We start from the raw sequence: 14201 nt of genomic DNA on the forward strand, positions 1-14201 counted from the left end.
TGTGGGGAGCAGAAAAGGGGAAGGTTCTAGGCAAGGAACTGACACATGAGCACCTGCTGAGTGCCAGGCATATTGTTTATGCAGTCTTATCCCAGCTACCTGGTGAAGGTAGCAATTATTGTTTTACAGGTAGGAAAACTGAGGCTTGGGTAGATTGAGGAACTTGCCCATGGTCATGAAAGCGGTGGAGGCATTAATAAAGCTAAGAAGTGTTTTTAAAAGGGAAATTGGAGATCTTGTAAGCACATGCCAGCCTGAAAGAAACCCCTGATAGTAGACACCAGCCCTAAATTCTCCACTACTAATTTATTTTAAAAGAGAAAACACTACATCTTATGTTTCAAAACAATCACACAGCAAGATGGCAGCCTCGTGTACAGGAGCAAGCATCCACTAACTGTAGCCAATCAGAAATTTAGGGCATATGCTAAAAACGTGGAAGCATTCTGTGTATTCACATGCTAAGGACCAGGTATCCGCAAAAGAGGACCATGAGTTCAGAAGCGACCAGGGAATCGGGAGAATGCACCTGATAATCTGCAGAAAATCTTGCCCAAATGTAATGTCTCCTGCTTTCCTAAATGTTACACTTCCTGATCCTGGAAGACGAGATGATTCCACGGCACATATAAAGTTGTTGACAGAATCGGCTTCATGGAGAACACGATCACGACAGGCTACACCTTCGGAAGGCGATCTGAATCTCGGGAGGTAAGCACACGGGAGGGAAGGCAGTGTAAGCTCGCAGGACAGACACCCGTGGGAAGACGCCGTGCCAGAGATTTACTAATCGCATCCAAGACATCTGTGCTCCCCAAACCGGCTTCTTCCTTGAACCAGAGTTTTCTGGGCTTGACTGGCTGTTGTAATCACAGCTTCTGAAATCTAAAAAGGCATGCTAACTTGAATACCCACTTAGAAGGTAAAAGAGAAAACGCCTGCCAAAGAGCATCTCCCTTTGCACAGTCATCTTCAGAGAGCTTCGTATGGAAAGCGTGGATTTCTTCTTTAAAGCTCCTGCGTGAAGATGAGCTGCGACGTGCTGCACGCGCCACCCTGGAAATGCGTCGGCAAGAAGAAATACCTACTCACGATCGCTGTACAACCGGAGGAGGAGTGGATCTTCACATCAGTAGAGAGGAGGTTCCAGCCTCTGCCAGAGTGCTGGCAAAACTGATCCTCGTGCCTCTTGCTGTGACCCTGGTGCCTGAAACAAAGCCCCAGCCGAGGGCTCCCGAGGTGGAGCCTGGTGCCTGCAGACGCTGTGCCAGGCTGTGCAACCCATTTCCACCAAGCTAATCCGACCCTCCTCTCAGGTTCCTCCTTCCCGGAACACCAGAATTGTTCTCCATAATAAATCTATGTTTAGTATGTTTTAAATGAATTCAACCGTACGACTTTCACCACTTCCTTTTCGGGTCTGGTTACGTTACTTCATTGTATGCCTCAAGTCAGCGTTTTGAAGAAGTTGACTGTACGAAAAGTGTATTACATAAATTGCTAATTCTAGAGCTCTAAAGACCATTTAGAATTCATCCCACAAAGGACCCTTCAAAACACGACCCTAAGAACAACGTAGTCAACCTTGAACAAGTACAGAGCAAGTGCAAAAAGGAAGTCTCTTCTCCCTAAACCTCCCCGAATGGTTTTACTTTTGTGAAAATGTTCCAGAAAGTGAAACATGGCCCCTTGTTAAGCACTAACAATACCTCTGCTCCCATATTTAAGGTGCCTCCAAAGGCCATCCTGCCCCCAAAATACATAAATATAAAAATATAAATATAAATAAAAATATAAATATAAACTTAGGTCTCTGCCGTAATCGCTTCTGTTGTAATTTGTTTGGACAGAAATCCATCAAAGAGGGGAGGGCAGAGAAGAAAAGGTGGTAGAGCTCCCTCCAGGGCCCTCACTCCCAGTGCTGCAGCAAGACCGAGGAGGTAGTTCCTTGGGAAGAGCCAGAAAGCCTCAATGAATGAAGCTACACACACAACGTGTAGTTCTGCTTCGATACCAAGGCCACCGTCTGTGTGTGTCCAGACCAAATCCACTGCACACGGTCTTAACAAAGCCAGGCTCCTTATGGAGCTGTCTCGCAGCCAAGAGGTCTTCTGGCTTCAAATAATAGTAAAAAGCAATCTTTATTAACCACGGTGCAGGGGCCAGAAAAAGAAGTCCACCCTATATCTCCAGATCTTATGCACCGCCCCCCCATTTTATTTGTGGCCAGTTCTTAATCACACGGGGCCGTCCCTCTACCTACATGGCCTGATGGTGTACTCAGAGGCAGAGCAAACTACTTTTAGAGCTACTCTGAAATGGTTCGCGGGGTTTCCTCTGAAATTTATCATGTCTCTACGCACATGGCTGCCACGCCCCGGACCCTCGACCTCCACTACCATCTCCCTAGAGCCTGTCACAGAACGAGAAGTTGCCACACATTTGTGGACACGACAGACCAGAGATCTCCCTCTAAAGCGAGTGGAGGGGAATTACATAAGTGGTTGGGTCCCAGTTCCCGGTCAACCACGAAAGCCTGCTGAATGCCCGCAGCACGGCCGTGCGTGCAGTTTTATCAGGGACAGGTAGGGCTGGGCTGCAGGAGGCCGCGGGAGACAAGCAGGCACAGCAAAGTGGCACAACGCACTTCTAAAGCCACCTGGTAGCTAAAAAATACAGAAGAATCAAGTGATGTTCTTCAAGAGAGGGGAGGGCCTATAAATATTTAGGGACAGAAAGAACTAAAAGAGGGAGAAGTTGGAGATGCCAGGAAAAGAGGTCATAATTGAAGGGCCCATGTAATGGCAGTGGGTGGAGACAGTAGAGAGCGGACACACGGGGACGTGGCCATGCTCAGGGTGGAGCTCAGAGCCTGCACCCAGCGGCAGGTGGGCAAGAGAGAGAGGCCCACAGACAGAAGAGGTCGGCAGTCTGCACACGGCTCCCCAAGCCCCAGCCCAGCCTCCAACCTTGCTGGCCACATGGTGGTGCTGCTCAATAGTCCCACCTACCTGATGTCCCCCATGACTGCTTCTACTATCTTCTCCTTCTGTCACCAAGCTGAATTTTACAAACTGCAGGTGTCTGCTTAGACATCAACAACTGCCAGGGAAAGGCCTCTGACAGGTGGCCATGCCTATTCAGAAGCACCTGCTCTGGCCTGCTGCTACCCACCCTCTGTCCCCCACACCCTGTGGCTGTCAGAGTGCCTGACGCATGGGCAGTAGCCCTCCAGAGGGAGGGAGAGTGGGTGCAGATGTTTGCAAAGTGAACAGAAGTATATTTAAGGTTTCTTTTGAAGCACAGCTCAGATCTGGGTTGTTAAGCACTTTCAGTGTAAGGGGGAGTGAGTAGGGTGCCCCTTAGAGTCCCAGGGACAATGAGCAGTGATAGGGAAGGACTGGGACTCAGCTGGGTAGAGGCAGGAGCCTCTCTCTGAGGAGTAAAAAGCAGACCACAGCTAAGGTGCTACTTTAGCCCTTGGCCTGCCCTAGAAACCTTTGGGTAGAAACGTTCTCTACAAAGGAAGTCTGCTCACTCTTGCTGCCCCCTGAGAACCTGTGTTCACAGCTCTGATGGTGACCTAGACCCAAGGAAATGAGTTTACCATGAAAAGTAGAGTAATGTCACCCACACAAGAGACTTGTGTAATTTAGAATGGAAGGCGGCACAGGAACTGGAGGGAGAAGGGTTGATGGGGTGCCGGTCACACGGGAACATTTGGTGAACCACTGTCCCCGTCAGAGCAAGCTCGGGACAGCCCAGCCTGCCATCACGGGTGACCATACTATTTGGGGGTTAGGGGGGGGTCCCCATCTCCAGAGCCTGGCTGTTGGCAGTTCTGCCTCCAACTTTCTTTGGGGCCCCAAGTCTCCGTTCATATGACACAACCTTCCTATCCATCCCCAAACCACGTCGGCCACGGCAGTAGCTTATCTCACAGAAAACACGAAGGGGAGATAAAAGCACATTTTCCACATTTCTTCTGCTGTAAGACGAAGGTGAAATATTTTCCAACAGGCATGAGGTAGGGACGCCACAAACAAAACAGACAAGAAAAACGCTCCAAAAGTGCCTCTTGGTTTGGCAAGGCTGCTGGACACACAATCTCCTCTGGCTCATCTCTTGAGATGAGGAAAGCAGAAATGTTGGGATTGGCACTTTTATTTCCTATGTGAGGATGTGTAAAGAAGGCAACTTGTTAAAGGCATTCCACTGAACAAGACTTAAGTGCAGACTGTTTTATTATCCCGTAACTCAGTCCCAGATTCAGTTTCCCAAATGAGTATGGACCCGAACGCTCTGTCGTGCAAAGCCTGTGGACACACGGCCACAGTTTACTCCTACTGTGACTTACAGAAGAGACCATGCTGCTGGACGTATACTGACACTCTTCCTTTTATAAGGGAAGAATCTCTTCCTTTCTAATAATGTTTTCAGGCTTTCCAGCCTATTTGCATAATATTAATATCCCTAAATCAGTTTTATTTTGGTTAATATTTGCCTGGCGGACCTTTCTCTAACAGGTTATATACTTCCAAATTTCCTGGGTACTTATGCATTAGGTGTGCTCTCTGAAAAAAACATACAGCAAGATTTTTAAGAGATAATCAATCTTTTGTCTCTTAACAAAAGTAAAATGGTAAAATCTATTTTGCATTTACTGTAATTACCGATACTTATGAACAAGTTACTACATCTTATTTTGTGATTTCGATCATGATTTTTGTTTTCCTTGTTTCTTTTGTTTCCACCAGACCCATACGCGTGAATTTTTCTTTTTTCAGCCAGTTTTCTGTATTTCCTTCCCTCCTACGCTTACTAGGAAGTGATGCTTTCCATCCCTATGCTGTCAGTGGCTACTGCACACTTGAGTTTACAAGTGTCAGGTAAGCAGAAGGTCCTGCCACCCTCGGAACCTTCCATCTCCCATGTTAGAGTGTTCTGACACATCAGTCCTGTTCTGCTTTTAACAATCCCCAAACCCACTATCTGTTGTCTACATGGTCAATCCTTTGATTTACAAATACATTTACCAATTTCTATGCTCATTCTTGATCCTAGTCCTTTCTTTTCATACTTCCCTTTTTATTCATTTAACTAACTCATTCAGTACCTATCTGCTGATCACCTAAGTATGCCGGGCACTGCCCTGGGTTGCAGTCATAGAGAAGTGAACAAAACAAAGTCCCTGTTCTCGCGGTGTCCGTGTTACAGTGGGTACTTGTGTTACTAATACTAAACTGCATGCTTTAGTTCTTCTGGTTAAGTACTGGAGTAGCAAACTCTCTCACTCTCGGTCTACACTTTATCCTCATCATTGAATGACAGTTCAGCTGGATCTAGAATTCCAGACTATTCTACCAACTTCCAGAACCTGTGGTTGCTGGTGAGAAGTCGGCTGTCTTTCTAATAGCCCTTCTCACTGGGGTTCTTTGGTCATTTCTCTCTTCTTGATTTTACACTTTGTCTTCGATGTTCCTCAGTTTTGCCACAACGTGCTTCGGTCTGGACGTGTCTTACTAGACGACTTCTTTTTAAAGTAACTTTCCCCACACCTCCTTATAACTTCCATTTAATATGGAACAGACATACACACATGTCACGTTATTGCAATTTCTCCTTCACTCTGCTTGCAAAAAAAAAAAAAAAAAATCCAAAAAAACACATTTACCAAGTAACAAGTCGTAGGAGTGCCCTGGCCTAGGTGCTTTATATGATGCTACCGCATACATACCTGACTTCCTCTCTAGAAGACTTTACTGTGCCTACTTTCCAGATAAGGAAGTTAATCTTAGAAATGTAAAGAGATTTTTCCAAGTGACACAGCTAGTGAGCATTATAACCAATGCTCCAACTCCACAAATCCCCTGCTCTAAACACACTCCACACCCTGCCGCCTGTTTCTAAACACACACATTGAAGAGAAGTGGATAAGCAGCAAGAAATGCTGGCCCATCGTTACAGAACTGTTACTGCCTGATTATACGCTGAAATTTCACAAGCTGTCAATAGACACTGGTACAATGAATACGTCAAAAACATCCGGGACATCACTTACGACACATCCTTCTGCATAGGCAAGGACAACCTCACGCTCAGATCTGAGCATCACCTCTTCTGAATCACCTTTCAACATATCTAGCCAAGGCTAACTTATCTTGGATATGGTTAAAACTAATTCAAAACCGAGCTCATAGGTATTTAGGGGAGGAACTAATAAAAGCCACTGTTTTACCTGGGCTACTTCTTCAAAATCTTCATGGCGTTTCTGCAAAGCTCTGGCCCGATGAAGTGATTTCCCCACACCCGTATGTTTGCTGAGAAACGCTTCTCCATGATTCTCAATCCAGTCCAGCACCTACAATAAAAGACAGGTACATGTGCCATAAAAACAATGTTCTGCCCTGTTTGATGGTTAGGACTATCCACTGAAGATACACTCTGTTGTCAAAACTATAACAAGATGCAAAGGAGAGGGAAAAAACTAGAAGCAGTTGGACACTAACACATCTGATCAGTTTTCCCACCATGATTTTCAACAGCTCTTACTGTAAAACCGTTAAGTCTGTCTCTGTATAAACATTACGTGCCATAATGATTAAATCTCACCTCATTTTATGCATGACAGAGCCTCCAAAACTGAGTAGGTTTTGGATAAGATAGTGGTTATCAAGCCACAGACAACCAGTTTAGCTTAACATTTTTACAAGGCTCAAAGCTTCACAACTCAGGCGATTCAAGTTTAACTACAGAGTTAATGTTTTTCTGTCTCTTCTTTAGAACCCTGAAAACACAGAAGTAAAACCTAAGAAAACAAAACACTTAAATGCCTCTGTCCCCGTCTTTGAGGATAATTTATTCTGTAAACTACTAAGCTGTTGGGAAAGCTAAACACTCCATGAATTTAATTACTTAAAAGTTCTTGCAAGTTGGCATCCACTATATAAAGAAAGGGAGTACAAGGTAGGCAGTGTGACATGATGTTTTCAGGTTCAGAGTCGGCCTAGAGCATAGTTCATTGGTTCCTATACTTGAAAAACCACAAAGAAACCTGACAATATCTAAAAAACAAAATCTAAAAAAATACTTACACTACCATCAAATGTACACTTTGCCTCATTTTTTTAGTTTATTTATTTATTTGCGGGGACGGGGTGGAAGGGAGAGGGAAAGAATCTCAAGCAGGCTCCACATTTGTCAGAGCAGAGCTCAACACGGGGCTCAAGCTCACAAACCGTGAGATCATGACCTGAACCAAAATCAAGAGTTGGAGGCTTAACCGACTGAGCCACCCAGGCGCCCGCCCCTGCTTCGCCTCTTTCTGATGGAGAAAAGATAACTAGCAAAAAATAGGTCAGTGACATCTTTCACTAAAAACTAAAACTTTAGATACAAGATATTTAAATATTTGAATACATTTGTTAACGTACTGGCCACTCCCCATACTTCACATTTAGTAACTATGGTAACGAAGAATATGGATCAAAACTATCTGTGACTGAAGAACCAACTGGGAAATGTATCGCCAGAACAGTGGTCTGGAGGAAAACCTAGAAGCAGACTAGTCATGGCACTAATGGCAAAATAAAAGGGGCCTTAACTTGGGCTTCATTGCTATGAAAAGGGTCCCTTGCCCTTTGCTACCTGCACTAGAGATCAGCTGTGCAGACAGATCTCTTAAAAAAAAAAAAAAAAAAAAGAGGCAGCTGGTAAGGGCCAGTTGTGCAGGGACAACTGGATCTATTATCCATTGCTCCAAACCTGTGACCGTCAGAAGCCAAGGGTCTGACTGAGGGCCCTTTCTGCATAGAGTTTAGCAAAGTTAGTAGCACGTGAACATAAAACAGCTTGCAAACCTGAATAACTCGCCGGCGGCCCTCTTACGTACCCTATAAGATGAGCAGACGTGTATGTACGTGGAGGAGGTGGGGCGAGGCACAGAGGCCAAGCCTTCCAGCAAGTGCTAAAGCTACACATTTACCTTATTACTACAGCTCATTTCTGAGCTCTTTCGTCAACACCACCAATCTGCCAGCCACCTGGGGTCACACTATCAGAGCAATTCTTAGTGGATCTACATGTACTCTGTTACCTCACTCCCAGTCCTCCTGAAAGCTCTCGATTCTACCCTTCATTTCTAGCCCCGGCTGCACACCTGGGGTCGAGCTGTGTGTTGTTGGGCAAGTTTCTCTATCGTTTTCTGGACAAGAAGCTTCCCCAGTGCTCAGTGCTGATAATAATGGGGAGTTGTGAGTATTCAGCGAGATCTCCGTTAAGCACACCAGTACCAACGTGGTGAACACACAGCACGCGTGACATCCGCACCCTTAAACCACATGGGGCTCAGACTCACGACCAGGAGATCAAGAGTCAAACGCTCTACCGACTGAGTCAGCCAAGTGCCCCTATCCATTGTTTTTTAATTAGTGCGCTTAGCACATTATTTTCCTTTCTTGAGACAAAAGAGAGAAAACACACGTTAGTACTACCATTAGTAAGTAGTGCCACATTCACGCCTGACTTCAAGGAAGACATAAGCCGCTGAGTTGTTTACATGAGTCTCTTAATATATATTATCAAACACAGATCCACTCCCAAGAAATGTCCACTGACAACTTCAAGACATTTTAGCCTCAAAGGATGGAATATGCCTCTGGGCAGGAAGCCAAAACCATGCAGAAGACAAGGATCAAATATTTTAAGCTTGAAAAGAACTCAAAGAAATGTAAGTAATACCTATGCTATAGCCAATCTGCCTATCAGATCTGTATGAAGGGCTAAGAGAGTTTTCTTTTTAGCTACAGTATATTCCTTATATTCTTCACCTTTACTCTTAAAAGAAAATCTGAGGGGTGTCTGGGTGGCTCTGTCGGTTAAGCATCCGACTTTGGCTCAGGTCATGATCTCACGGTTGGTGAGTTCGAGCCCTGCATCGGGCTCTGTGCTGACAGCTTGGAGCCTGGAACCTGCTTCGGATTCTGTGACTCCCTCGCTCTCTTCCCCTCCCCCACACTCTGTCTCTCTCAAATGTTAAAAAAATTAAAGAAAAAAAAGAAAGAAAATTTGAGCCACTAGTAAGCAGCAACCTGATTACTGGTAACTCAATACAGACTTGAAATAAAGGCACAATTTCAAAAAGTAAAAGGTAAACATTATTTGGTAGAAAGGGCTGAGGAAGCAAAATACAGAATTTTAAAAATATAAAAATTTGTTTTTTAAGCCTAAGAAAAGTCAGGAAGCATAACCAACTCAGGGTTACAATTTTTCTTTTATTAGTGGTTCTTTTAGACAGAATTGTAAATACCAGGTGAAGATATATTTCCAACAAACACGAAAGTAATTCAAAGAAGGTGTACAAATGCCAAGCACTTAAAAAAAGAAAAAGTGGCAGACACTTGTGAAATCCAGCTGGTGTTCGAAACCAAATTCCCCCACAAGGCTTTGGCTTCTTTTAGAAGTTGGAGAACATTTCCCAGGTTGCCAAGGAATCCTGAATCAATACACATGTCCAAAGAGCATTTCAAAGACATGCTTGTGGAATCTCTTCCATTTAAAACACAAAAATATTTGCAAATCAGGGGTTTCATCAACTTAGTCCAGCCAGCCGCCTCCCTGACCTGAGCTATGGCCGGCAGCTGTCATTTGTCTTGTGACCCCAACCCTAGAAATCCCTCAAACCCCGGCCCAGGCTTTGCTGCTCTGTGGCTAGACTGCAGGAAAAGGACCCAAGTGACGCCTTCCCACAGTCTACCTGGTCCCTGGGCAGGATAACAAAGCTGGGAGGCCAACGCACCTTGCTCTCAGCTCGGAGGATGTGGTGCGAGCTCCTTCCTCTGTACATCGGTGCCCTCTAATGGACACGGTGACAGCCCCAATGTCAAGGTCACTCCGAAGTGAGCCACCAACACAACACAGATAAGGTCTCAGCATCCAAGTCAAAATGTCAGATGTGGAGGAAACCTGACAGATTGTGTAGCTTAACTCCCTGTTTGTAATTACAGAATAGATCATGATGACAGCAAGTATGATTCTGTTCACTTCTTAATCATCATATCGCGGTTGAAAACCTGCTGTTGCAGCACGCATTGACCTATGTGCACCCTAAGCCATCAATCCACACGGTGAGCTGGGGTAGGGGAGGCACATCATATCCCCATTTCACAGATGAAGACACAGGACCAAGGATCCTCAACTACCAGGTGGAGCCAATCTGGGGACTCAGACCCAGGAAGTCTGGACCGAGGGTCCAATCCCTTAACCTCTGGTCCATATGCCTCTTGAGTTGGCTCAGGTGTAAGACAGGTGGCACAATGAGGTCTGGAAAGAAAGAACTGTTTTTGTTGGCGAATGGCAGTGGGGAGGCTCCTGGACAAATGACCTCTGATGAAATGATCGTGTTATAATGGACAACAAACAGTGCCAACCCTCAGTCAAAGGTCATGGGAACTGGCCACTGGCACCTATCCCCCAACTCACATGGCAGAGTTCTGGCCATTTTGTACAACATGTGATTTTCTGTGACGAGCCCCCACTACCTAATATTCGCAGTTTCACGGTTTACTATTTTTTTTATTATTACTATTAGAAACAGAGAGAGTGAGCGTGCAAGTGCGAGGGGAGGAGGGGCACAGAGAGAGGGAGAGAGAATCCCAAGTGGGTTCCATGCTTAGTGCGGAGCCCGATGCGGGACTTGATCCCACCACCCTGAGATCATGACCTGAGTCAAAATCAAGATTGAGACGCTCAACTGACAGAGCCATCCAGATGTCCCATGGATTGCTATTTCTAATAATGACTGCTTTTTTTTTTTTTAACAATTTGTGAATAAATACTACACCCTCACCAGAAGAAACTGATTCTCATAAACCTATGTCTCAACAACAGGCAACATGAAGACCAATATGAAGACATTTTTCCTTTAAAATGCATAAGTGTTTATTTCAAATACTGACTGGAGTAGCCTTCTAACATGACCACACATCACGTCACAGCCAGCAGTATCATTTATTGAGAGATTATTCCATGCTAAGCTTGGGTAATACATGCAGGTCCATAATCCCTTATCCACACACACACACACAAAGTTTAAAGAGCTCTGAAATTCTAAATTTTTTTTCCAAACGTTGGTCCCAAAAATTCATTTGGCATTAAGACCTCAGTCCCTGCAGTGAGTCCTTGTACATTTGGCTGCAGAAATCTCCATGCTTTTACTTCAGATTACAGGGGGGCAGCCCAGACCCCATCAGAGTGTCCTGTATCACACAGTGCATGCACTCTGTCCTCTTCCTCAAGTTTCAAAAATTCTTAACCCCAAACACATCTATCCCCAAGGGCTACAAATGTAGAGACTGGATTTTTATTATTGGCCCTCTTCAACAAGAAATGGGGGCTCAGAGAAGCGAAGTGACTTGCCCAAGAAAGAAGACCTAGAAAACAGATTCAGTCACAGTTCTTTACAGCCTCTAACTGAGGCTCTGACCCGTCATTACGTTATGTTACATCACGGTTTGTAGACACTGCATGAACACTGAAAAGTATTTCTAAAATCAGAGTTCCAACTCTAGGCTGGCTGTGAAAACTAGAGAAGACCTCAGACGTAAAACAACCAGGAACACATGAAGCCAGTCTAGTTTTACTGGGAACCTGGGATCCAAAGAGTAGTCCCAGGTATCTGGGAAAGTATCCAGATACCTGTCAATTCCAGCTACCACTGGGAAGAGACATAATCAGTGAAGAAATGTTTTCTGTCATAATAATGAGAACTCCTTCTAAGTCACACTTATTCAGTTTACAAAACACAAATACACGAAGCAAGTGAAAAACCAAGGTAGTTCTAAAATACTCTCAATGTGTCCATATATACATATATATATATCGATATAGATATACAGATATAGATGGTCAGATTTTTCAAGTGGCAAAATATTAATTTCCTCCCTGCCCATCCTACATTCCCTATAAAACCAAAATTATCCCAGTTCCATGTAGTTATTTCCTTCTTCAACCACTGTTGGTTTTCATTTAAACCACGGAGGATGCCAATCTAGAAACAGACATACTGTGTTTCTAGTGTTGGGTGGTTTTTTATTTTTCTAGTGTTATTTTAAAATAAGTGCTCCTAAAACAATTATTTAGATCAGACCTTTCTTGATGGTCAAATCCACGGTATTTTAATGATTATAACAAAGACTGGCCGATTAAGCAACGTCATTGCAAATCTGCTAAACGTAGGCAGGAGACAGAAAAGGAGGCGTTCCCTTAGAGGATGTTTTTAAGAAAGCCTGGTGTTTAGCATCACTGTGAGGACATCCAATATAATATTATTAATGAAACTTACCCACAAAGTGAAATCACAAATGAAGGAACACTCTGAGTTTACATTACTGAATTTCCCATCCTCATCCTCTTAGTCTGCCAAGTACTGTTTTTCCTGAAGCTCAGAGCACCTTGTACCTGGAACAGTATCTTAGTCACGTTCTTCCCTTTCCAGCAGAGGCCAGGCCAGCTGACCACCTGCTCGGGCAGGAACAGGATTAGAACAGACAAGCCGGGCAGCCATGAGGAGCTGGGCTCAAGACTGCTAGAAGCAGTAGGTGCAGATGGGCTCTCTCCCCTGCCCTCTCCCTCCCAATTTATCCACTCCCAAGGGGACTAACCGAACTCCTCACAGTGGTGGGCAACCGCAGCTTCTAGAAAGCCCTTCCCCAGCCTGAAAAGCCCCCCTTAGATAGTCCTCCTTAAGTAACACGTCAATGTAATTTTACTCTTTGATTCGCTCAGAAGTGAACCATCCTCCTCAGGTCAAGAGCAGTGAAGCAGTTAAAAAACCACTGGGCTCCCTGGAGCTTTGGTCAAGTCACTGGACTTTTTTAAGGCTCAGTTTTATTACCCGGAAAATAAGGAGCTTGGCCTGACAAGATCACAAGGGCTTCTGGCTCTAAATTCTATGATGTGCGTGGCACAACTCCCACAGTGACACGAGAGACACAAGTCAACACGCATCTCTGGGCTTTTGAGGACTGAGGGAAGAGGGGGAACTTTTTAGGTCCAGTATTCACAGCTACCTGACAATAAGCATGGTTCTCCCATTTCTTTATTTCTCTCCACTGGAGCCAAGAACTGTTTCTTCATTCACTGCATTTCAAAAAATTTTTTTTGTTTGTTTTGTTTTGTTTTAAGCTGGTTTTAACGTTTATTTATTTTTGGGACAGAGAGAGACAGAGCATGAACAGGGGAGGGGCAGAGAGAGGGGGAGACACAGAATCAGAAACAGGCTCCAGGCTCTGAGCCATCAGCCCAGAGCCTGACGCGGGGCTCGAACTCACGGACCGCGAGATCGTGACCTGGCTGAAGTCGGACGCTTAACCGACTGCGCCACCCAGGTGCCCCCACTGCATTTCAAAATTAGAATTAAGTTTGCTCTAAAAAGCTATACAATTGTTCTTAATACGGGAAGATCTTCTTCAAAAAATATGATTTCTAGAGGCGTCTGGGTGGGGTGGCTCGGTCAATTAAGGGTCTGACTCTAGGCTTTGGCTCAGGTCATGATCTCACAGTTTAAGAGTTCAAGCCCCACACTGAGTTCTATGCTGACAGCATGGAGCCTGCTTGGGATTCATTCATTCATTCATTCATTCATTCATTCATTCTCTCTCTCTCTCAAAATAAACTTTAAAAAAATATATATAGTTTCTATAACATTCCAAAATATACTATAAGCCTAACGCTCACTTGGAAAAATAAGCCATTTAAATAAACAAAAAACCTCAGCAAGCTACACAAATATACAGCAAATATTACAGCAAATACAGAACCAAAATGCCCTGTGTTGCAAGAGCTACTTTTGCTTAAGCAATCTAAGAGCGTATGGTATGTCAGGAACATGTGCTCCATGTACACTTCCTTGGCTACCAGGGAACATGGGTGAAATCAATGGAGAAGGGCCCACAAAGGGTGTGGGGGGATGAAAGAGCTAAGTGTGAGACCTGAAACCATAAAAATCCTAGAAGACAACATAGGCAGTGATGTCTGTAACACTGGCCACAGCAACATTCTTCTAGCTATATCTCCTGAGGCAAGGGAAATAAAAGCAAAAATAATCTATTGGGACTACACCAAAATAAATAGCTTGTGCTCAGTGAAGGAAACAATCAGCAGCACTAAAGGGCAACCCTATGGAATGAGAAGATATTTGCAAA

General features: G+C 44.5%; 1 protein-coding gene across 8 annotated transcripts in view; it reads right to left on the reverse strand.

Moving 5' to 3' along the window:
• TRIO (trio Rho guanine nucleotide exchange factor) overlaps window positions 1-14201 on the reverse strand; it is a 354620-nt gene that overhangs the window by 166477 nt on the left and 173942 nt on the right. For all 8 annotated transcript variants that reach the window (XM_023239465.2, XM_045038713.1, XM_045038715.1 and 5 more), the window contains one exon: window positions 6239-6361. In XM_023239465.2, the coding sequence (XP_023095233.2) occupies window positions 6239-6361 (123 nt within the window). The remainder of the gene's footprint in view (window positions 1-6238; window positions 6362-14201) is intronic.

Source organism: Felis catus, chromosome A1, assembly GCF_018350175.1.
Source record: "Felis catus isolate Fca126 chromosome A1, F.catus_Fca126_mat1.0, whole genome shotgun sequence".
Lineage (NCBI taxonomy): Eukaryota > Metazoa > Chordata > Mammalia > Carnivora > Felidae > Felis > Felis catus.